This window comes from Anolis sagrei, chromosome 1 (genome assembly GCF_037176765.1).
Source record: "Anolis sagrei isolate rAnoSag1 chromosome 1, rAnoSag1.mat, whole genome shotgun sequence".
NCBI classification, from domain to species: Eukaryota; Metazoa; Chordata; class Lepidosauria; order Squamata; family Dactyloidae; genus Anolis; species Anolis sagrei.
The window spans coordinates 335,566,284-335,590,290 of record NC_090021.1 but is presented as its reverse complement, the minus strand read 5'-3'; the positions used below and the strand labels follow the sequence as shown (position 1 = coordinate 335,590,290).

Sequence of the window (24,007 nt, the reverse complement as noted above, 5' to 3'; positions counted from 1 at the left end):
AAAAGAAAAAAGAGAGGCAATATAATAATTATATATATATATATATATATATATATATATATGCACAACACATGTATTAGTGTATATTTAGTATGTGTGTGTTCATACATATACATAATCACAACTTTAGACTCTTTGGGTCAGCATCAAGAGAAAAAAGTGAAGCAATATAATAATTGTATATATATATATATATATATATATATGCACAACATATGTATTAGAGTATTACATATACATAACCACAGCTTTAGACACTTTGAGTCATCATCAAGAGAAAAAAGTGAGGCAATATAATAATAATAATAATAATAATAATAATAATAATGGACTGTATTGACAAAACCACCCCTGAGTATTCCTTGCCTAAGGACACCCTATGAGATTTATGGCGTTGCTGTACATGGATAGGAGTTTGATTGCATATATATCTCTACTGGATCCTGGTGGTAGTCCCTTCCACTAGAGTGGACCCATTGAATTAGTGGAACTTGCAGAAGTTTTCCAGTAGGAGTTCTCTGGTGGAAATGGCTAGTGCATCCTATCTATCTAGATGTATACAGTGGATCCCTCTACCAATCTATCCAAGTGCCTTCCTCTCAATTTACGGCCGACCCCATTAATTCCGTAGGATTGTCTTAAACAGGAACCCTTCAGAGGTGGTTCCTTCCTTGGAAACACAGCTCCTAAGTCTCTCTTCCAAGACTTAACCAGGGCTGACCCTGCTTAGCTTCCAAAATCAAAGGGATCCAGTGCATTTAGGGCATTTACGCCCATTAAGTGGGCTTATGGGTGTTTATTTCATATATCTGGGTCCCCTTTGCGAGAGAGGGCGGTCTAGAAATAAATTATTATTAAAATAAATAAATATTTAGAAATTATTATTATTATTATATATTTAAATGCCTATAAAGTTATTTGGTCATCGATAAGGTTGTATAGATCTTTGTGTATGAATAAGTGTCCATTATTATTATTATTATTATTATTATTGCTACTATTATTATATCTTTACATGCCTATAAAGTTATTTGGTCATTGATATGTTTCTTTAGATCTTTGTGTATGAATAAGTGTCAATTGCTACTACTACTACTACTACTACTATTATTATTATTATATTTACATGCCTATAAAGTTATATGGTCATCCATAAGGTTCTTTAGATCTTTGTGTATGAATAAGTATCCATTATTATTATTATTATTATTATTATTATTAGTAGTAGTAGTAGTATTACTATTTGTACTATTATTATATCTTTACATGCCTATGAAGTTATATGGTCATCGATATGGTTCTTTAGATCTTTGTGTATTAATAAGTATCATATATTATTATTATTATTACTACTACTATTTCTACTATTATTATAACTTTACATGCCTATGAAGTTATATGGTCATCGTTATGGTTCTTTAGATCTTTGTGTCCATTATTATTATTATTATTATTATTATTATTATTATTATATTATATCTTTACATGCCTATAAAGTTATAGTCATCCATAAGGTTCTATTGATCTTAGTGTATGAATAAGTGTCCTATATTATTATTATTAGTAGTAGTAGTAGTAGTAGTAGTATTATTAGTATTATTATTAGTATTATTATTGCTACTATTATTATCTCTTTACATGCCTATAAAGTTATATGGTCATCCATAAGGTTCTATAGATCTTTGTAAATGAATAATTGTCCTATATTCGGGGATGCCAGAATTGCAGGCACAGATCAGGAGAGATTTGGTGTGTTTCTTTTTCAATTCAGATCGGTTTGTTGAATTTTCACGACACTTTCCAGGGTAACAAATGGGTAGAAGGTAACTTTTCCAGACAGACTTCCCAAGAAAGAGAAAAACACCACTGTTCAGCTTTGCTTGCTCTTCCTTGCAAGGTTTTCCCGAAATTATCACCCTTCTCTAGTCTCCAACCATTTCCACAAGGGATCCTATGGATTCCCTGCCCTCTCCTTCCGTGGAGGATCTCCCTTCTCAGGATTGCAAGGGTTGAGGATCCTTTGAGGATCGTGGCCTCGCTTCAAAGCCTTGAGTTCCCTCGGGGAGATAGAGTAGAATATAAATAAAGTCTTACTATTACCTCTGAGGATGCCTGCCATAGGTGTAGGCGAAACGTCAGGAGAGAATGCTTCTGGAACATAGCCATACAGCCCGGAAAACTCACAGCAACCCAGTGATTCCTGCTATGAAAGCCTCCGACAATATTAATATTAACATCAATATCAATAATAATAATAATATTGTCGGGGGGGGGGGGGGAAGTCTGCCTCAACTTTTCCCTCCGACAATATAATAATAATAATAATAATAATAATAATAATAATAATAATATTGTCGGAGGGGAAAGCCTGCTTCAACTTTCTCCTCCGACAATATAATAATATTAATAATAATAATAGTAGTAATAATATTATTGTAGGAGGGGAAAGTCTGCCTCAACTTTCCCCTCCGACAATATTATTATTATTATTATTATTATTATTATTGACACAAAAGCACAGTATGTCACAGCAAACGAGATCTATATGCTGGATTTAGTATCACAAAATCACAAGTCGAACACTTCCAAAGGGTCTAGGACTGTGTGGTGTATTATTATTATTATTATTATTATTATTATTATTATTATTATTATTATTATTATTATTTATTCTAGCCGCTTATCCCCAGCTTTCCTGGGAAATACAGCCATTGCATCACAATATTTTTGAGAGGGCGCATCTACATTGTGGAATGAATGCAGTTTGACAGCCTTTTAATAGCCTTGGCTGGATGGGATCATAGGAATAGTAGTTTTACTAAGTCTCCCGCCTTCTCCCCACCAAACTACAGCTCCCTTGACTCCATAACACTTGAGCCAGGGCAGGCAAAGCAGTGTCAGAAACTACAGTCAAATACACGTGTTGTCCATACACACACAGGGACCTCTATCCCTGGGTCTGTTCAGAAAATGGATAGGCAGCAACTCAAAGTCCAGATAAACAGTTTCTCAAGTGGAGGTCTCAAACCATTCCTTGAGCAATCCCAACTATCTATCTATCTATCTATACACACACACACACACACACACACACGCTTGTGAATGTGCATGTACATGTGTATGTGCATGTACATGTGTATATGTATGTATATGTGCATCTGCATGTACATATGCAGGTGCATGTACATGTACATGTGTATATGTATGTATATGTGCATCTGCATGTGCAGGTGCATGTACATGTGTACGTGCATGTACATGTGCATTTACATGTACATGTGCAGGTGCATGTGTATGTGCATGTACATGTACATGTGTATATGTATGTATATGTGCATGTGCATGTATGTGCATGTACATGTGCATTCACATGTACGTGTGCAGGTGCAGGTGCATGTACATGTGTATATGTATGTATATGTGCATCTGCATGTATATGTGCAGGTGCATGTACATGTGCATGTACACGTGTATATGTGTGTATATGTGCATCTGCATGTACATGTGCATGTATGTGTATGTATATTGGTGTTTTTAGGTCTTTTCCTAGGGTTATTTGTGGCACTGATTCAGAACATTGTTTTGGATAGACTGCACCAGCTCTAATTCCTTAGCTCTGGTTATCACGCTTTTTCTAAAACCGGATTTTCGGCTGGTAGATAATTAGATACCATTATATTATGCTGTATCGCAGAAGCTAGAGCTGATAGGGGGAAAAACAGGTGCAAGTTTTGGTTTCAGAAGATCAAACATACCCAGAAACAGGTTTGACAAAATATGTGTTGGTTAGCTGATGGTGACTTAAGGTTAAGGTTTTTTCCCCTGACATGAAGTCCAGTAGTGTCCAACTTTGGGGGTTGGTGCTCATCTCCATATCTAAGCCGAAGAGCCGGCGTTATCCATAGACACCTTTAAGGCCATGTGGCCGGCATGACAGCAAGGAGCTCAGTTACCTTCCCGCCGGAGTGAAACATTTGAATGTTTTCAAACTGATGATGATTTAGGCTTAAGTAAACTCCAGCCAAAAATGAGTTGAAAACAAGTAGAGAAACTATAGGTTTCAACCCTATAGTTAGGATGGGCTGAGGGGGATTTGGGGGAGATGCCTCGAGGGAGGGCCCCCGAAAAATGAGAGGAGAACTGCCATAAATCTCACTCAGTTTTCAGAGAGATAGAGGGGGGGGGGGGGGGGAGAGACCAGGATTATTTGAAGTCTCCAAACCCCGCCGACTCGGTTTCTATCCCTCTTTTCTTCCTCGCACTCGAGAATGAAACCACTTTGAAATCCGGTTTCTGCCTCCTGCAGAATTTTTGGAGTTTGTCGTTTAGTGAGGCTGTTGAAGTCTCCTCCCTAAACTACAACCTCAAATATTCTGCAGGAGGCAGCAACCGGATTTAAATTGGATTTATTCTCGAGTGGGATGAGGCCCGCTCCAGGTCCAGCGAGGAAATTCAACAGCTCTTCCGAATTCCCAAAACGTTTCGGAAAGGAATCTAGACACAAACACAGCCAAACAAGAAATGAGTCTATTAGGAAATTTAGTGCCCATCTACACTGTCATTTAATGTAGTTTGGAAACTTCATTTTATGGTCAGTGTAGATTCATATAATGCAGTTTAACTATGGTTTGGGTCTACCCTAACCACACAATGCAGTTCCAAATTGCATTATATGTATTTATATACCATTTATTTATTTATTTATTTATTTCGTGTGTGTGTGTGCATGTGTGTGTGTGTGTGTATAGAGAGACGGCCAATTCTCTCACACCAGAAGCGACTTGCAGTTTCTCAAGTAGCTCCTGACACCACACACACACACACACACACACACACATGTCAGGAGCTACTTGAGAAACTGAGAAATTTTGGGGTTTGTGTGTGTGTATATATATATATATATATATATATATATATATATATACAAACCCGCAAATTTCTCATTTTGTCAAGTATATATATAACTTTTCTCACCCCACAGGGGACTCAAGGCAGTGTAGTGGGGGCCTTAGCCGTTTTAGAGGAGTCCCCCGATGGTGCAATGAACTTGTGCTGGCTGAACTGCTGACCTGAAAGTCAGAGATTCTAATCCGGGGAGCGGGGTGAGCTCCCGTCTGTTAGCTCCAGCTCCCCATGCGGGGACATGAGAGAAGCTTCCCATAGGATGGTAATACATCCGACATCCTCTGGGCAACGTCCTTGCAGACGGACAATTTTCTCACACCAGAAGCGACTTGCAGTTTCTCAAGTCGCTTCTGACACACACACAAAGCTGTTTTGGAAAAGTCAACAAAGACTTTTGGAACTGAATGATGAAATGGATATTTTTTTTTAAAAAAAAAACTTTTCCAGAAGCTTGATTTCCTTTTCTGTGTTCTGGTCCTCAATCAAGGGGTCCAAGAAGACGAGCCCCAAACCTGCTAAAACGTGGGATGGTGCCCTTGATTGAATTAGATATTAATTCTGGAGAGCAGGTTGGATCATATACATTTTGTGAATTGATTTTATCCCGCCTAAAACCTAAAAAAATTCGAATCGGGGTCAGAGAGGGAAAAGAGAGAAGCAAAAAGGAGGGCTTGCTTTGGAAAAGCTGTTGTTGGGTTGCTGTGAGTTTTCCGGGCTGTATGGCCATGTTCCAGAAAGGATGAAGACGCCTGACATAGATGCGGGCGAAACGTCAGGAGAGAATGCTTCTGGAACATGGCCATACAGCCCGAAGGATAGCTTCCATAGATGTGGGCGAAACGTCAGGAGAAAATGCTTCTGGAACATGGCCATACAGCAAAAGGATGCTTGCCATAGATGCAGGCGAAACGTCAGGAGAGAATGCTTCTGGAACATGGCCTTACAGCCCGAAGGATGCCTGCCATAGATGTGGGCGAAACGTCAGGAGAGAATGCTTCTGGAACATGGCCTTATAGCCCAAATGATGGCTGCCATAGATGTGGGCGAAACGTCAGGAGAGGATGCTTCTGGAACATGGCCTTACAGCCCGAAGGATGGCTGCCATAGATGCAGGCGAAACGTCAGGAGAGAAAGCTTCTGGAACATGGCCATACTGCCCGAAGGATGCCTTGCCACAGATGCAGGCGAAATGGCAGGAGAGAATGTTTCTGGAACATGGTCTTACAGCCCGAAGGATGGCTGCCATAGATGCGGGCGAAATGTCAGGAGGGAATGCTTCTGGAATATGGTCATACAGCCCGAAAACTCACAACAACCCAGATGATTCTGGCCATAACAGCCTTCCACAAGACAAAGCTGTTGTTGTTTTCCTTGGAAATATTCGCAGGCGAGCCAGAGTTTTGGAGACGGCGGGAGGGGGGGGGGGTTAAAAAAACAACGAGTGGCGTTACTCAACGTTTCCAACCGGTCGTTAACTCGGCGGAAACCCTTTCCCCAATCCCCGTTTGCTTCTCTTCTCTTCTGCCCCCCCCCCCCTTTTCTCTCTCTGCCAGTCTATATAATGTTTTCTTTCATCGCCTTCATGCAGAAAATTAATCAACCCCAAAGCTTCTCCGGGCTGTTCCCGGCGTCCCCATAATTAACGAGCGTGTGCCGCCCGGATTATCTCGTTAGTTTATCAAGAAAACATTTATTATAATTAATTCTTGGACGGGGTAATTATAATTGAGCGGGGACGGAGCAACTGGTAGGCGGGGGTCTTGGAGGGGCGGTGAGGGAGGGAAGGAGGGGGGCTCCTGGACAGGCAGGGCGGCGACAGATTGCCAGGGAGAGCCGTTACTGCCCGGCCTTCTTCCCCCCGAAAGGAGCGCGCCCCAAAGCGAATCGACTTCGGATCAGGTAGGGAAAAGGAAAGGGTCGCCTTCGCTGGCTTTTCCCTTCAACGGTTGGGCAACATTCCTCTCTACTTTTGAGAAAAGGGTGGCATATTTATTGGGGAGTGCTTTGGAAAGGGACCCGTCTGATTTCAAAGCAACAGATCTGTGCGTAAAATGTGTGCGTCGAAGTTTCCCCCCGGATTGGGGAAAAGGAGTGGCTCCGAAACTGGTTTTGAACCCTTCTGGATCAGGTCCAGAAGGAGAAGCAGAGAAGTCCCTTTCATCCTTTCCCTGAAGGTCTTGACAAAGTTTCTTTCCATTTTGGGGACTTTCAAGGGGTGTTAAGGGAACATTTCTGTGCGCCAAAGTCGTCCTCGTTTCAACCTTTTTTCTAAAGTTTTGGGAAAGGGAAAAGATCCTAAATGGGTTTGACTTCGGGTGGAATAAAAGAGGAGGGGGAACTAACTTTCCCTTGCCCCTTTCCTGAAGGTTTTGGCAAAGTTTCTTTCCATTTTGAGGACTTTCAAGGGGTGTTAAGGGAACATTTCTGTGCGCCAAAGTCGTCCTCGCTTTCAACCTTTTCCCCAAAGTTTTGGGGAAAGGAAAAGATCCTAAATCGGTTTGACTTCGGGTGGAATAAAAGAGGAGGGGGAACTAACTTTCCCTTGCCTATTTCCTGAAAGTTTTGGCAAAGTTTCTTTCCATTTTGAGGACTTTCAAGGGGTGTTAAGGGAAAATTTCTGTGCGTCAAAGTCGTCCTCGTTTTCAACCTCCTTCCTAAATGTTTGGGGAAAGGAAAATATCCTAAAATGGGGTTGACTTCGGGTCGAGTAAAGGAGGAGGGGGAACTATCTTTCCCTTGCCCTTTCCCTGAAGGTTTTGACAAAATTTCTTTCCATTTTGGGGACTTTCAGTTGGTGTTTCAAGAGAACAAATTTGTGCCCAAAACGCGTGCGCCAAAATGCGTCCTCGTTTCAGCCTTTCCCGAAGATTTGGGGAAAAGGAACAGAGCTAAATAGGTTTGACTTCGGGTCGAATAAACGAGGAGGGAGAACTTACTTTCCCTTGCCTATTTCCTGAAGGTTTTGGCAAAGTTTCGTTCCATTATGGGGACTTTCAGTGGGTGTTTCAAGGGAACACCTCTGTGCCCAAAACGCGTCCTCGTTTCAGCCTTTCCCAAAGATTTGGGGATAAGGAACAGAACTAATAAGTTTGACTACGGGTCGAGTAAACGAGGAGGAGAAACTAACTTTCCCTTGACTATTTCCTGAAGGTTTTAGAAAAGTTTCGTTCCATTTTGGGGACTTTCAGCAGGTGCTTCAAGGGAACATATCTGTGTCCAAAATGCGTCCTCGTTTCAGCCTTTCCCGAAGATTTGGGGAAAAGGAACAGAGCTAAATAGGTTTGACTTCGGATCGAGTAAACGAGGAGGGGGAACTAACTTTCCCTTGTCTATTTCCTGAAAGTTTTCGCAAAGTTTATCTCCATTTTGGGGACTTTCAGTGAGTGTTTTCAAGGGAACACATCTGTGCCCAAAACGCGTCCTGGTTTCAGCCTTTCCCAAAGATTTGGGGATAAGGAACAGAGCTAAATAGGTTTGACTTCGGATCGAGTAAACGAGGAGGTGGAACTAACTTTCCCTTGTCTATTTCTTGAAAGTTTTGGCAAAGTTTCTTTCCATTTTGGGCACTTCCAGCAGGTGTTTCAAGGGAACATATCTGTGCCTAAAACGCGTGCGTCAAAATCGTCCTCGTTCCAGGTTTGGGGGAAAGATCCTAAATGGGTTTGACTTCGGATCGAGTAAAGAAGGCGGGGGAACTTTCACTCTCCTTTTTCCTAAAGGTCTTGGCAAAGCTTCTTTCCATTTTGGGGACTTTCAGCGAGTGTTTCAAGCCTAAAATGCGTGCGTCAAAGTAGTCCTCGTTTCAGTCTCTTTCGGAAAGATTTGGGAAAAGGAAACGATCCTAAATGGGGTTGACTTCGGATCGAGTAAAGGAGGAGGGAGAACTAACTTTCCCTCGCCTTTCCCCCGAAGGTCTTGGACAAGTTTGTCTCTATTCTAGGACTTTCAAAAGAACAGACTTGTGCGTAAAATGTGTGCGTAAAAGTCCTGCTGCTTTTCTCCTCCTCTCTCTGTCTCCAAAGGGATTTCTGCCGGGGAGAGAAAACTGAGGGAGGAAGCTTCCTTCTTTTTGAGGAAGGACAGGAGGGAAGGGGGTTGGCTTCTTCTGGCGCGGGTCAGAGGAAGGGAAGGGGCCTCGGATGCGAGTCATATCCAGACACGGATCTAACGCACGTGTGGATGGATGCGTGTCTCCCTCCCTCCCTCGCCGTGAAAAGGAGTGGATCGAGGCCTGAGTTGGAGGAAGGAAGGGTTGCCTCGATTCCCAGAGGAAACCAGAGGCTGATCCAACTGTTGTTTTATGAAGACTCAAGCCTCTTCCACACAGATGAATAAAACCCCACATTATTTGCTTTGATCTGGAATATATAGCAGTATGGACTCAGATATCCCAGTTCAAAGCAAATATATATTGTGGGATTTGATATTCTGCGTTATATGGCTGTGTGGAAGGGTTCCCAGAAAGAGAGTACCCCATGGCATATTTAGAGCAAATTAGAGAGAGGGGAGGAAGGAAAGGAGTGAAAGGAAGAAGAAGGTGCTTTTTAAAGTTTGTGGAGTTGTCTTTTCTTGAAAGGATGACGAAGGGGCGAGACGCCATGCTATCCCAACATTGAAAGTATTTTCCAAAACGGAGGGAAGAAAGGAAGAGAAAGAAGCGGGAAGGAAGGAAAGAAGGGGAAAGGGGAGAGCAGGAGCGGGAACTATGTCTTCAAAGTTTGAAGAAAAGTTGAATCTCCTCTTCCTGAAAGAATGGCGAAAGGGCACAACTTCATTTTAGCCGTATTTAGAAAGTGTTTTCCAGAAGGGAAGAAAGAAAGACGGAAGAGAAGAAAAGTAAAGAGGGAAGGAGAGAAGAAGGGAAAGAAAGAAGGAAGGAAGGAAGGAAGGAAGGAAGCTGAGAAGGAAGGAAGCTGAGAAGGAAGGAAGCTGAGAAGGAAGGAAGGAAGGAAGGAAGGAAGGAAGGAAGGTGGAATTTCCAAAGTTTGGGGTTCGGAATAAAGGCGGGTTTTCTCTTCTTGGATAGATGACAGTTGGGCGCAAGGTCTGAGACGAGAAGAAGGAAAGGGGGAAGGAGAAAAAAGAGGGAAGAAAAAGGAGAAGGAGAAGACAGAGAAGAAGGAATGAGAGAAGCAGAAGGAAAGAGGGAAGGAGAAGGAAAATGGAAGGAAAAGGCAGAGAAGAAGGAAAGAGGGAAGCAGAAAGAAAGGGCAGAAGGAAAAAGGGAAGCAGAAAGAAGGGAAAAAGGAATGAAAGGGTAGAGAAGAGGGAAAGAGGGAAGGTGAAGGAAAAAGGGAAGGAGAAGGCAGAGAAGAAGGAAAGAGGGAAAGAGAAAGAAGAAAGGAAGAAAAAGGGAAGAAGGCAGAGAAGAAGGAAAGAGGGAAGCAGAAAGAAGGAAGAAGGAAAAAAGGAATGAAAGGGTAGAGAAGAAGGAAAGAAGGAAGGTGAAGGAAAAAGGGAAGGAGAAGGCAGAGAAGAAGGAAAGAGGGAAGCAGAAAGAAAGGACAGAAGGAAAAAGGGAAGGAGAAGGCAGAGAAGAAGGAAAGAGGGAAGCAGAAAAAAGGAAGAAGGAAAAAAAGGGAATGAAAGGGCAGAGAAGAAGGACAGAGGGAAAGTGAAGGAAAGAAGGAAGGAGAAGGAAAAGGGAAGGAAATGGCAAAGAAGAAAGAAAGAGGGAAGGAAGGAGAAGGGTGAGGGGAGGATTACATCTCCAAAAAAAGTGTTTTGGAGACAAGGCGAGTTTTCTCTTCATGGAAAGGGAGTGGAAGGACGCCAGGCCATCCTGTTCGTATCTATTCGCTGCGTCGGCCGTGTAAAATAGGGCCCGATCCTGCTCCCCGCATTGCGTTTTGTGGGGTTGCCCTTCTTTGGGGGCAGAGTCCAAGGTTGGGGACCCAATCCGAGGAAAGTTTGTTCGGTTCGGTACTTCTGAGCTGGTTTTCTCCTTCTGAAGTCTGGGAGGAAACCGAACAGAAAAATAGAGAAAGGAAAAGGAAAAGAAAGACGAGTCCCAGAGTTAGCAGCTGAGGGCCCTTCCACACAAGGCAGAAAATATCTGAGTCCACACTGCCGTATATTCCAGTTCAAAGCAGATAATGCGGGATTTTATTCCGCGGTGTGGAAGGGGCCCGAGCTAAACTTTCTCAAGTTTTTTTCTCAGTTGTCTGGCACAGTCCTTAGTGATTGTATGGTCATTGGAGCCCTCTTGTTTGAGACCCAGAAAGGATTTCGTTGCCTTCTAAATCCCAACTTCTACAAAGCCAGGCAACGAGATGAAGGGAAGGATAATTTCACAAGTAGAATCCAAATGGCTGGAAGTCTTGTAACTGTGTGTTCCCAGAGAAAGGGTTTCCTTCGGAGTCAGTTTGGGATTCAAGTGGGGCGGGGGGCGGGGGGGATTCTGAAGAGAATGGAGGGCCAGGCTGGAAAATGAGATCTTTGGAAAGACCGGCTGGGTCCCAGTGTAAGTATTTTCCTTTGTTTGCATCGTCTCCAAATCTTAAAGCTCAGTTCTGTGCAGAATATGCTGAAAACAACACCCAAAATTTGACCTCCAACTTAATCGCGTTTCTGACTTTTTGAGAGTCCGTTTTTAGTGAACGAAAGTAGCCATCTTTTCCGGGAGTTTTGGAGTTTGGACTTTCAGGTGTCCAGAGGGGGAAATACCCAGCTTTTGAGCCAAAACTCAGGATTATTGGGGTCCCAGAAGGAGTGAAAACCCAGTCTGTTGTTGGTCTCCAAGCAAAGCCTTTCTTGTATTGTCGGAGGCTTTCATGGCCGAAATCACTGGGTTGTTGTAGATTTTTCGGGTTGTATAGCTATGTTCTAGAAGCATTCTCTCCTGACGTTTCGCCTGCATCTGTGGCAAGCATCCTCGCAACCTCTGAGGGTGCTTGCCACAGATGCAGGCGAAACGTCAGGAGAGAATGCTTCTAGAAAATGGTCATACAACCCGAAAAAACTACCACAACCCTTCCTTGTCTGTCCAAGTTGTGTTCAGATATTGGCGGGTCTCAATGGCGACCACACAGCCATATGACCCAGAACATCAAGGCCAGAATAACCCAGCTTTGAACTGGGTTATCCGAGTCCACACTGCCATCCGAGTCCACACTGCCACACTGTTCAAAGCAGATAATGTGGGATTTTATTTAGCTGCGTGGAAAGGGCCACAGATCCCTTTGACTCCCATGGCGTTGCATACACACACACACACACACACACACGCATACACACACACACACACACACACACACACAGGGACCTTTTTACAACACGGGTGTTGAGTCGAGGAGGAGAAGAAAGAGGTAAACATTCTCCTCGGGTGTTTTGCGTCTGCACTGTAGAATTAATTCACTTTGACACCGCTTTAACCGCCATGGAATCCTGTAAATTGTAGTTTGGCGAGACTTCAGCCCTCTTTGGCAGAGAAAGCTAAGGGCTCTTCCACACAACCCTATATCCCAGGATATCAAGGCAGGAAATCCCACATTTTCTGAGTGTGGACTCAGATAATCCAGTTCAAAGCAGTTATTGTGGGATTTTCTGCCTTGATATTCTGGAATAGTGTGGAAGGGCCCTAAAAGACCCTGTAAAAAGGCAACGCCTATTATTCCAAAGCTTTGAACTAGGGTAGTTGAAGCGGTGTAAAACTGCGTTAATTCTACAGTGTAGACGCACCCGGGGAAAAAAACATTAAGGGAAAGGGTTTTTGGGAAGAGTTGAAACAAGAGAGTTTGGAGGGAGTTTAGGATCGCTTTAGGATCGCCACTGTGACGTTATCGATTTATCCCGCATTTTTTTTAAAGAAGGGTGTCTTCATGGATCCAGATCTTCAAACCGACTTTGCGAGTTTAGGGAAAAAATACTTCAAGGAGAGACAGATTTGGTCCTGGGTGCGTCTACACTGTGGAATTAATGCTAATTGGACCTCACTTTCACTGTCATGACTCAAGGCCCTTCCACACACATATATTCCTGAATATCAAGGCAGAAATTTGTCTGATTTGAACTGGGTTATCTGAGTCCACACTCAGATAATGTCGGATTTTCTGCCTTGATATTCTGGGATATAGGGATGTGTGGAAGGGCCCTCAGTTGGGAGCTGTAGTTTGGCACTCTTTTGGCGGAGGAGGATGAAGACCTTGTAAAACTACAGCTTGGGCCGTATGTAGCAGCTAAAGTGGTGTCAAACTGCGTTAAATCTAAAATGTGGATGTATTTTAAGAGGAGGAGAATTCCTTGTAAGTTTTACCGTTAAGAACATGAATATAATGTTCTTATTATATTATATATTATATTAGTATATTAATTAGTTGGTCGTGTCAGGAGCGACTTGAGAAACTGCAAGTCGCTTCTGGTGTGATAGAATTGGCCGTCTGCAAGGACGTTGCCCAGAGGACGCCCGGATATATATTATATTAATATATATTAATAATAATATAATATAAAAATAGTATATAATATATTATAATAATATAATATATTATTATATTAATAATATAATAATATGTAATATGTAATAATATATTATAATATATTATATAATAATATGTAAATATATTCTGGTGTGATGGAATTGGCCGTCTGCAAGGACGTTACCCAGGGGACGCCCGGATATATATTATATTAATATATATTATTAATAATAATAATATAAAAATAGTATATAATATATAATAATATATAATAATAATATATAATATATTGTTATATTAATAATATAATAATATGTAATAATATATTCATAGAATCATAGAATCCAAGAGTTGGAAGAGACCTCATGGGCCATCCAGTCCAACCCCATTCTGCCAAGAAGCAGGAATATTGCATTCAAATCACCCCTGACAGATGGCCATCCAGCCTCTGTTTAAAAGCTTCCAAAGAAGGAGCCTCCACCACACTCCGGGGCAGAGAGTTCCACTGCTGAACGGCTCTCACAGTTAGGAAGTTCTTCCTCATGTTCAGATGGAATCTCCTCTCTTGTAGTTTGAAGCCATATATTAATATAATATGTAATTATATTAATAATATAGTAATATATAATAGGTAATAATATATTATAATAATATATAATATAATATATTATTATATTAATAATATAACAATATGTAATATGTAATAATATATTATAATATATTATATAGTAATATGTAATTATATTAATAATATAGTAATATATAATATGTAATAATATATTATAATAATATATAATATAATATAATATGAATAATATAATAATATGTAATATGTAATAATATATTATAATATATTATATAATAATATGTAATTATAATAATATAGTAATATATAATATGTAATAATATATTATAATAATATATAATATAACAATATATTATATTAATAATATAATATAATTAATATATAACATTATATTCTTAACGGGGAAAAGTTACAAAGCGCACTGCCTTGCCAACCATTGGCTGGACCCCTTTTCCTAGGAGTAAACACCCTCCATTTCAATGGAAGTTAACTTGTGAGTAGACCTCTAGGAAGCCCCGACCTAGAAGTCGTCGTGGGACCGAGTTCGGCGCCGTGTAAACACTCTAAAGACTCCTTGAGTTGGAAATAATTTCCCTTTGAAGCCTGGATTTTCCTTGGAGGAGAGGGGAGAGTTTGGGGGGGGGGGGGGGGAGAGAGAGAGAGAAAGCCTGATTCCATCAAGAAGGGCGGCGAGAAGAAGGGAAAGCGTTTGATCTTTGGGGCTTAATGGTGGAAGAGAGGTTTCCTTTCCATCCCAACCTCGCCATAGAAGAGGCTCCCAAGGCCCAACCAGACTCAAAAGAAGCACAACCTCCACAACAACCTTTTGAGGTTGCTTGGGAACATCTTCTTCGGCCACCCATTATAACTCAATCTGAAAAAGATAGATAGATAGCTAGATAGCTAGATAGATGATAGATAGATAGATAGATAGATGATAGATAGATGATAGATAGATAGATAGATAGATAGATGATAGATAGATAGATAGATAGATATCTGAAGAATGTGTCAACGAAGGAAGAACCATTTCACCTCAAACCATTGTGTTGGAACACAAATATTTATTTTTCTTCCCTTTTGGAGGACTGTCTTATTTTATTTTATTGCCCAGTGAATTTCAGAGGAGCCAGGTCCCCTTAAAAGTGACTTTTCCTCACACTTTAAAAGTCAAATAAAATGAATTAAAATGACCAAATCAATATATATATAATGGTTTGGTCATAATATAATATAATATAATATAATATAATATAATAATATAATATATAATATATAATATATAATATATAATATATAATATATAATATATAATATATAATATATAATATATAATATATAATATATAATATATGATATATGATATATAATAATAATAATATAATATAATAATATAATAATATAATATAATATTTTGATCACGAGTAGTTTTTAAAACCAAACTTTTTGGACTGAAACTCCCAGAATTCCTTGTCTGGGGATTCTGGGAGTAAGACTTCATAACAAATAGTATGTTAGTGTGTATTTTTATTAGGGGAATTTTATATATATGTGATATTCATATATATATTGTATATGTATATATTGATCTTATACACACACACACATATACTTTTATTTTTATGCTTTCCACACACACACATAAATAGAGAGACATATGCATATTATACATATGTATGTAGAATACACACAGGCACACACACATACATACATATATGTAGAATACACACAGGCACACACACATACATTTACCTGTTGATCATATATGTGTGTGTGTGTGTTTATATATATGCATATACATATTGTATATGTATATATTGATCTTATATATACATATTGATCTTATATACATATACACACATATATACATATAATTTTATTTTTATGCTTTCCACACACACACATAAACAGAGAGACATATGCATATTATACATACATATGTAGAATACAGCAGGCACACACACATACATAGACTTGTATATATACATGTTGTATATGCATATATTGATCTTATATATATATATACACATACACACATATACATATTGATATTATATATATATATGATCAATATGTATATGTATGTGTGTTCCTGTGTATAGTCTACATATGTATGCATAATATGCATATGTCTCTCTGTTTATGTGTGTGTGTGGAAAGCATAAAAATAAAATTATATGTATATATGTGTGTGTATGTATATAAGATCAATATGTATATATAAGATCAATATATACATATACAATATGTCTCTCTGTTTATGTGTTGTGTGGAAAGCATAAAAATAACATTTTATATACACACACACACACAATATTTTGATGTGACGTCTTGCTCTTATAGACCTTACAATATATATTTCTCAAGATCTAAAAATTAAGTAAAGAATGGAACCAGCTCCAAACCACCAGCCAACCTGTCCAGAGATTCTAGGAGTAAGACTACACACCAAAACTTGGTGTGAAGTGTTAGATGAACGAGGCATTTTGATGCGAATTCTTACTCCTAGATGCTGAAATCGCATTATATGCAATCGAGTAGTAAAATGGTGCCCCTTAGATTAAATGGCAGAATTGACCTTGATTTTGGGGATTTTTGTTTGCTGAATATTTTCAAGTCTTGGGTGGTTGGATTGTATCATCTTTTCTTTTGTATCCCTTCCTTTCAACCTTTTTCTCTCCTATTTTTTCTCTCCCTCCCTTCCTCCTCATTGCTCTCTTTTTCTTCCTTCCTTCTCTTTCTCTCAATCTTTCCTTCCTTTCATTCCTCCCTTCTCCCTTTTCTTCCTGATTTTTCCCTTTCGTTCTTTCCTTTTCCTTCTCCCTTTCTCTTCCTTCCTTTTTTCTCTTTCTCCCAATATTCCTTCCTTCCTTCCTTCCTTCCTTCCTTTCTGTCTCTCAGTTTTCTCATTCGTTCCTTCCTTCTCCCTTTTCCTCCTTCTTTCCTTCCTTTCTTCCTTCTTTCCTTCTCTCTCAATCTTTCTCTTTCCTCCTTTCTGTTCCTTCCGTTTCTCTCTCAATTTTCCCCTTTCATTGCTACCTTCTTCCTTTCCTTTTCTTTCCTTCCTTCTCTTTATCCCAAACCCTCTTTCTTTTTCTTTCGTTTTCTCTATCTCTGAATTTTCCCTTTCATTCCTTCCTTTTTCCTTCCTTCCTTCCTTCCTTCCTTCTCTTTTACCCAATCTCTCTCTCGCTTTCTTTCTCTGACTCTCAATTTCCCCCTTCTTTTCTTTCTTCCTTCTCTCTCTCACAATTTTCCCTTTCGTTGTCTTCCTTCTCCCTTTCTCTTCCTTCCTTCTTTCTATTTTCCCAGTCTCTCTCTCTCTCTCTCTCTCTCTCTCTCTCGCTTTCTTTCTCTGTCTTTCAATTTTCCCCTTCCTTCCTTCCTTCCTTCCTTCCTTCCTTCCTTCCTTCTCTCTCATTTTTCCCTTTCGTTGGCTTTCTTCTCCCTTTCTCTTCCTTCATTCTTTCTCTTTTTCCCCAGTCTCTCCCTCTCTCTCTCTCTCTCTCTCGCTTTCTTTCTCTGACTCTCAATTTTCCCCTTTTCTTTCTTCCTTCTTTCTCTCTCAATTTTCCCTTTCGTTGACTTCCTTCTCCCTTTCTCTTCCTTCCTTCTTTCTTTTTTTCCCAGTCTCTCTCTCTCTCTCTTTCTCGCTTTCTTTCTCTGACTCTCAATTTTCCCCTTCCTTCCTTCCTTCCTTCCTTCCTTCCTTCCTTCTCTCTAATTTTCCCCTTCCGTTGTCTTTCTTCTCCCTTTCTCTTCCTTCCTTCTTTCTCTTTTTTCCCAGTCTCTCTCTCTCGCTTTCTTTCTCTTTCTTTCAATTTTCCCTTTCCTTCTTTCCTTCCTTCCTACACACTTACTTCCCAGTCTTTGGCGAAAGGGGAAATTTGGGAGTTTTTTGGGGAAGGACCCCAGTCCCACCCTTCTTCTTCTCCTTCTCTCCCCCCCCCCCCCCAACCTCATTAGATCCTTGGAGCAGCCCCTCCTCTGCCCCCTCCGCCCCCCTGAGCTCTGGGGTTTCATCTGTCAGGAGTTGTTAGCCTCACTCTTTGGGGAGGAAGGGGCCAATCCCGGGACCTTTTCGGGGAGATGAAAGGGCAGCTGCCCTCCGAAGGAGTGTTAAAACGAAGACACCCCCCCTTCAAGACCCCGCAAAGTAAAATCGGGTTGCAAAACAATTCCTCCAAGAAGAAGAAGACCTTTCCCTTCTTCTTCCTCCTCCTCCTCTTCTTCCCCAAATGGATTGGGAAGGAGGGCGCAAAGGAGGCCCCACTTCGAGCCAAAGTTAATGACTTGTTTGTTTAGCTTGTGAAGCAGTCGCTTCAAGCCTCCCCCTACCCCCCTCTCCCCCCCCCCCCCCCCGCCCCCGCCGCCAGTGTTTAGGAAAGTCTTGAGATTTGGGAGGCTTCGAAATCTAATTAGCCCAAGTGCTAATTGGGGAGGGGGAAGGAAGAGAGAGAGAGAGAGAGTCATCGCTTAGGGGCAGGCCATTGTAAAGAGACGGTGGATTTAGGGGGAGAGCCAGTGAGCAGCCCCCCCCCCCAAAAAAAACCCCACCGCCTCAATTTAAATCTCCTCCAGAAAGTGCGTATTTTCATTCTCAAGTTATTTTTAGACTTTGAAAAGTTGTTAAATTATTATTATTACTACTACTACTACTACTACTAATAATAATAATAATAATTTATTAATAAATTATTATTATTATTATTATTATTATTATTATTATTGGGGAAGGGATAGTAATCATTAGAGGTCTGACTTGCTGTAATGTTCCAGAAGCATTCTCTCCTGACGTTTCGCCTGCACCTATGGCAGGCATCCTCAGAGGCTGTGAGGTCTGAATTGCTGTAAGTTTTCCGGGCTGCATGGCCATATTCTAGAAGCATTCTCTCCTGACCTTTCGCCTGCACCTATGGCAGGCATCCTCTGAGGCTGTGAGGTCTAGATTGCTGTAAGTTTTCCGGGCTGTATGGCCATGTTCCAGAAGCATTCTCTCCTGACGTTTCCTCAGAAACTGTGAGATCTGAATTGCTGTAAGTTTTCCGGGCTGTATAATCATATTCCAGAAGCATTTTCTCCTGACGTTTCGCCTGCACCTATGACAGGCATCCTCAGAATCTGTGAGGTCTGGATTGCTGTAAGTTTTCCTGGCTGTATGGTCATGTTCCAGAAGCATTCTCCCCTGACCTTTCAGGGGAGAATGCTTTTGCACCTATGGCAGGCATCCTCAGAAGCTGTGAGATCTGGATTGCTGTAAGTTTTCCGGGCTGTATGGCCATGTACCAGAAGCATTCTCTCCTGACGTTTCACCAGCATCTATGGCAGGCATCCTCACAAGCTTGTGAGGTGCCTGCCATAGATGCAGGCGAAACGTCAGGAGAGAATGCTTCTGGAACATGGCCACACAGCCCGAAAAACTTACAGCAATCCAGTGATTCCGGCCATGAAAACCTTCGACAATACAGTTGTGAGGTCTGTCGGAAACTAGGAAAAATGGATGTACATATATATCTGGATATATAAACCTGGTTTCTAACAGACCTCACAAGGGTTGTAGGTTTTTCGGGCTGTATGGCCATGTTCTAGAAGCATTCTCTCCTGACGTTTCTCCTACATCTGTGGTAGGCATCTTCAGAGTTTGTGAGAACCTCACAACCTCTGAGGATGCCTGCCATAGATGCAGGCGAATGCTGCTGGAACATAGCCATACAGCCCGGAAAACTCTCAGCAACTCAGTGATTCCGGCCATGAAAGTCTCCGACAATACATTACAGGCAGGTAATGTATTGTCCAAATCCCCAACTACCCCAATTTAGATCTTTTCCAAAGGGTATCTTTTGTTTCTAAACTTTGTCTTAAACTCTATTATTATTATTATTATTATTATTATTATTATTATTATTATTATTATTATTTGAAACACAACAAGATGGGTTCACATCATGTATATTGGATCACATTATTATTATTATTATTATTACTATTACTATTATTACTATTATTATTATTATTGGGTTGTTGTAGGTTTTTTTCGGGCTATATGGCCATGGTCTAGAAGCATTCTCTCCTGACGTTTCGCCTGCATCTATTATTATTATTATTATTATCATCATCATCATCATTATTATTATTATTATTGCGGAATAGTCACAATTCCAAGCATACAATTACCAAAAGGAATGGTGGATTGGGAGAAGAGGGAACCCCTGAACCCCAAATACCCGTCACCCCGATTTTAACTTTTTTTCCAAAGTGGATATTTACATCGACTTTTATTTGGCGGATTCCTTTTCATGGGAGGAGGAAAGATTAATCATTTCAAGCTCTCCATTCTTGAAGGAACTATGGATTCTTTTTTGGGGTGGGTGGGTAAACATTAGACAAATAATCCCGCATTGTCCCCCATTTAGATCTTTTCCAAAATGGGGATTTTTTTTTCATCCTCAACTGTTTGAAAGTTTTATTTATTATTTATTTGACTGATTTTTTTTTTACAGGGGATCTTGTTTTACAATTGCAGAAATCCAAAGTAATTAAAATGCTGAAAAGGGGAAATGGGGGGAGGCACAGATCTATTCCTTTGTGGCCGAGGAAAGGCATTGGGAATGGGGAGAGGGGGAGACTTTGCTGGCAGCCTTCTTTATTGAGCCGAGGAGGTCTTTGTGTCTGTGAAATGGGCCCCCATTGGGTTTTGTTGGAGACAATTAACGGCGGGCTAAGCTTGGGGAGGGGGCACCCCAAGAACCCAAGGTTGGGTGTGTGTGACTCTGTGGATGCTGGCGAGGAAGGGGGGGGGCATTGTTTTGCAAGGCAACTTTTTCCTGTGGAATTTCGTTGGGGGTCGCCTTGAAGCCTCTGTTTTGGACCCCATTAATTCTTCTGCAAGAAGTTCCTCAATTGAGATTATTATTATTATTATTATTATTAGCACCCTCCTCCTCCTCTTCTTCTTCCTATTCCCCCTCCTTCCTCTCCTCTTCTTTTTCTCCTTCCTTCCCCTCTTCTTCTTCATCTTCCGCCTCTTTTTCCTCTTCCCCTTCTCCTCTTCTTCATCAGCTTCCTCCTCCTCTCTTCCTTCTCTTCCTCTCCTCTCCATCTTCATCATAATCTTCCTCCTCCTCCTCCTCTTCTCCTCCTTTTCTTCATCATCTTCTTCCTCTCCTCTTCTCCTCCTTTTCTTTATCATCTTCCTCCTCCTCTTCTTCTTCCTCTTCCCCTTCTCCTCTTCTCCATCAGTTTCTTCCTCATCTCTTCCTTCTCTTCCTGTCCTCTCCATCTTCATCTTTTTCTTATTCCTCCTCCTCCTCCTTTTCTTCATCATCTTCTTCTCCTCTTCCTCCTCCTCCTCCTCTTCTTCCTCCTCTCCTCCTTTTCTTTATCATCTTCCTCCTCCTCTTCTTCCTCTTCTCCTTCTCGTCTTCATCAGCTTCCTCCTCCTCTCCTCCTTCTCTTCCTGTCCTCTCCGTCTTCATCTTTTTCTTATTCCTCCTCCTCTTCTCCTTTTCTTCATCTTCTTCCTCTCCTCTTCATCTTCTTCTTCCTGCTCCTCTGCTTCTTCCTCTGCCTCCTCTCCTCCTCTTCTTTATCATCTTCCTCCTCCTTCTCTTCCTCCTCCCCCTTCATCGTCTTCCTCCTCCTCCTCTTTTTCTTCTTCCTCCTGCTCTTCCCCTCCTTTTCTTCATCATCTCCGCTTCATCTTCATCTTCCTCCTTCTACTTCTCCTCCTCCTCTTCCCCTCCTCTTCTTCGTCATCTTCTTCTTCCCCCTCCTCTCTTCATCTTCTTCATCCTCTTCTTCTTCCTCCTCCTCCCCTCCTTTTCTTTATCATCTTCCTCCTCCTTCTCTTCTTCCTCCACTTCTTCCTCTCCCTTCATTGTCTTCCTCCTCCTCTTTTTCTTCTTCCTCCTGCTCCTCCCCTCCTTTTCTTCATCCTCTCCGCTTCATCTTCATCTTTCTCCTTCTACTTCTCCTCCTCTTCTGTGTCATCTTCTTCTTCTACCTTCTTCTCCTCCTCTTCTTCTTCCTCCTCCTCCTCTTCCCCTACTTTTCTTCATCATCTTCCTCCTTCTCCTCTTCTTCCTCTCCTCTTCCTCTCTTCTTCATCCTCCTCTTCTTATTCCTCTTCCTCTTCATCTTCAACTTCCTTCTCCTCCTCTTCCTTCTCCTCTTCTTGCCCTCCTTTTCTTCATAATCTTCCTCCTTCTTCTTTTCCTCCTCCTCCTCTTCCTCTCCTCTCTTCTTCATCTTCCTCCTCCTCTTCTTATTCCTCTTCCTCTTTCTCGTCCTCTTCTTTTGCCTCCTCCTCTTCTTCCCCCTCCTCTTCCCTCTCCTACTTTCCTTCTTCCTTCTTAGTTGTATTTTTTTTGGAGGGGGGGGGGGAATAGGCGAGAGACCAAGAAACCCACCCCTCTGCTTTTTCCTTCCACCAACTCTCTCTCTGTTTCCTCCCTCCCTCCCTCTTTTCGCTTCAGCCTCCAGGTCTCCTGGCTTCCCGGCACACAACCTCTGAAGCTCCTGAAGGAGGAGGAGGAGGAGGAAGAAGACGAAGAGGGAAGGGAGAAGAAGGCGACCCAGGAAGGCCTCCCCTCCTTCCCGCCCGCCCAGCCCTCCCCCCTCCGGGAATTTTGGCCATCTTTCCTCGCCCCCACCCCAACTTTAGCATGATGTCTTATCTCAAGCAACCACCTTACGCGGTCAACGGGCTGAGCCTCACCACCTCCGGCATGGACCTCCTCCACCCCTCGGTTGGGTATCCAGGTGAGCCACCAAAGGGGGGAATGGGGGGCCCTCGTGGGGGAGAAGGGGGTCCACCAGGGATTGGATTCTGTTGTTTTGAAGGGAAAGAAGAAGATTTTTTTCAGTGTCCCACCAGAACACGTCTTTCAGGTGTCAGAAGATGTCTCTCAGGCGTCCCATCAGAACACCTCTCTTTGGTGTCCCACCAGAACACTTATTTTGAGTGTCGCACCAAGCAACTCTTCTTGGTGTCCCACCAGAACAACTTATTTCAGGTGTCAGAATACAGTCTTCCTGGCGTCCCATCTAAACTCTTTGATGTCCCACCAGAACACACCTTTTTGGGGTCCCACCAGACGTTAGAAGGCTTTCAAGGGATTGAGATGGAGGAGAAGGGCTTCTGGAGGAAGGAGCAGAAAGAAGGGGACCATTCCCCAAAAATTGCCTTGCCTCCCCATGCATTTCTTTACAAGTTCGAGGGTCTCCTCCATGATATGTTCTAGAGATGGATCAGAAGCCTTTTGGGGTGTGGAACCAAAGCCTATGAGATCTGAATGGGATACATAGCGGGGAGGGAATGTGGCAGCTCCAACCTCGGTTCTCTCTCGGGTCGGCCTTCCCTTCTGTTGTTACCTGTACTTCGCTTTTGTATCTCCAAATTCGGACTCAAAAGTACCAGAGTCGAGACTTAGGGTGCATTCTACACTGTGGAATGAATGCACGTTGTGACCCCACTTTAACTGCCATGACTCCATGCTATGGCATCCTGGGCGTTGTAGTTTGGTGAAGTACCAGAATTCTTTGACAGAGGAAGTCCAAGACCTTGTAAAAATACAACTCCCAGGCATTCCACAGCAGTTAAAGTGATGTCAAACTACATTCATTCCACAGTGTAGATGCACCCTAGAGATCACCATATCACAAGACTGTTGTTGTTGTTGTTGTTGTCATCCTCTTTTATTCCTCTTCTTCCTCCTCTCCTTATTTTCTTCTTCTTCCTCTATCTCTTTCTTCTCATTTTTCTTTTCCTCCTCCTCCCCTTCTCCTTCCCCTCCCCCTCCTCCTCCTCCTCTCTTCTTCTTCCTCCTCTGCCTCTTCTTCTTTTTCCTCCTCTTCATCTCCTCATCATCATCTTCCTCCTCTTCCTCTTCCCCTTCTCTTCTTCATCAACTTCCTCCTTCTCTTCTTCCTCCTCCTTGCCTTCTCCTCCTCCTCCTCTCCTCCTCCTTCCTCCTTCTCTTCTTCCTCCTCATCACCTTCTTCCTTCTCCTTTTTTCTTCCTCCTCCTCCTCCTCCTCCTCCTCCTCTTCCTCTTCCTCTCTCCTCCTCCTCTTCTTCCTCCTCCTCCTCACCATCTTCT

At 41.9% G+C, this 24,007-nt stretch overlaps 1 protein-coding gene across 6 annotated transcripts in view; it reads left to right on the top strand.

Annotated features, from left to right (window-relative positions):
• OTX2 (orthodenticle homeobox 2) overlaps positions 1-24,007 on the top strand; it is a 59,255-nt gene that overhangs the window by 16,366 nt on the left and 18,882 nt on the right. For 5 of the 6 annotated variants that reach the window (XM_060753696.2, XM_067463091.1, XM_060753705.2 and 2 more), the window contains exon 3: positions 22,383-22,668. In XM_060753696.2, the coding sequence (XP_060609679.1) occupies positions 22,572-22,668 (97 nt within the window). In that variant the 5' untranslated portion in view covers positions 22,383-22,571. Of the gene's footprint in view, positions 1-6,705; positions 6,805-22,382; positions 22,669-24,007 lie in introns of those variants that run through there. The other variant, XM_060753715.2, reaches the window with a different exon arrangement.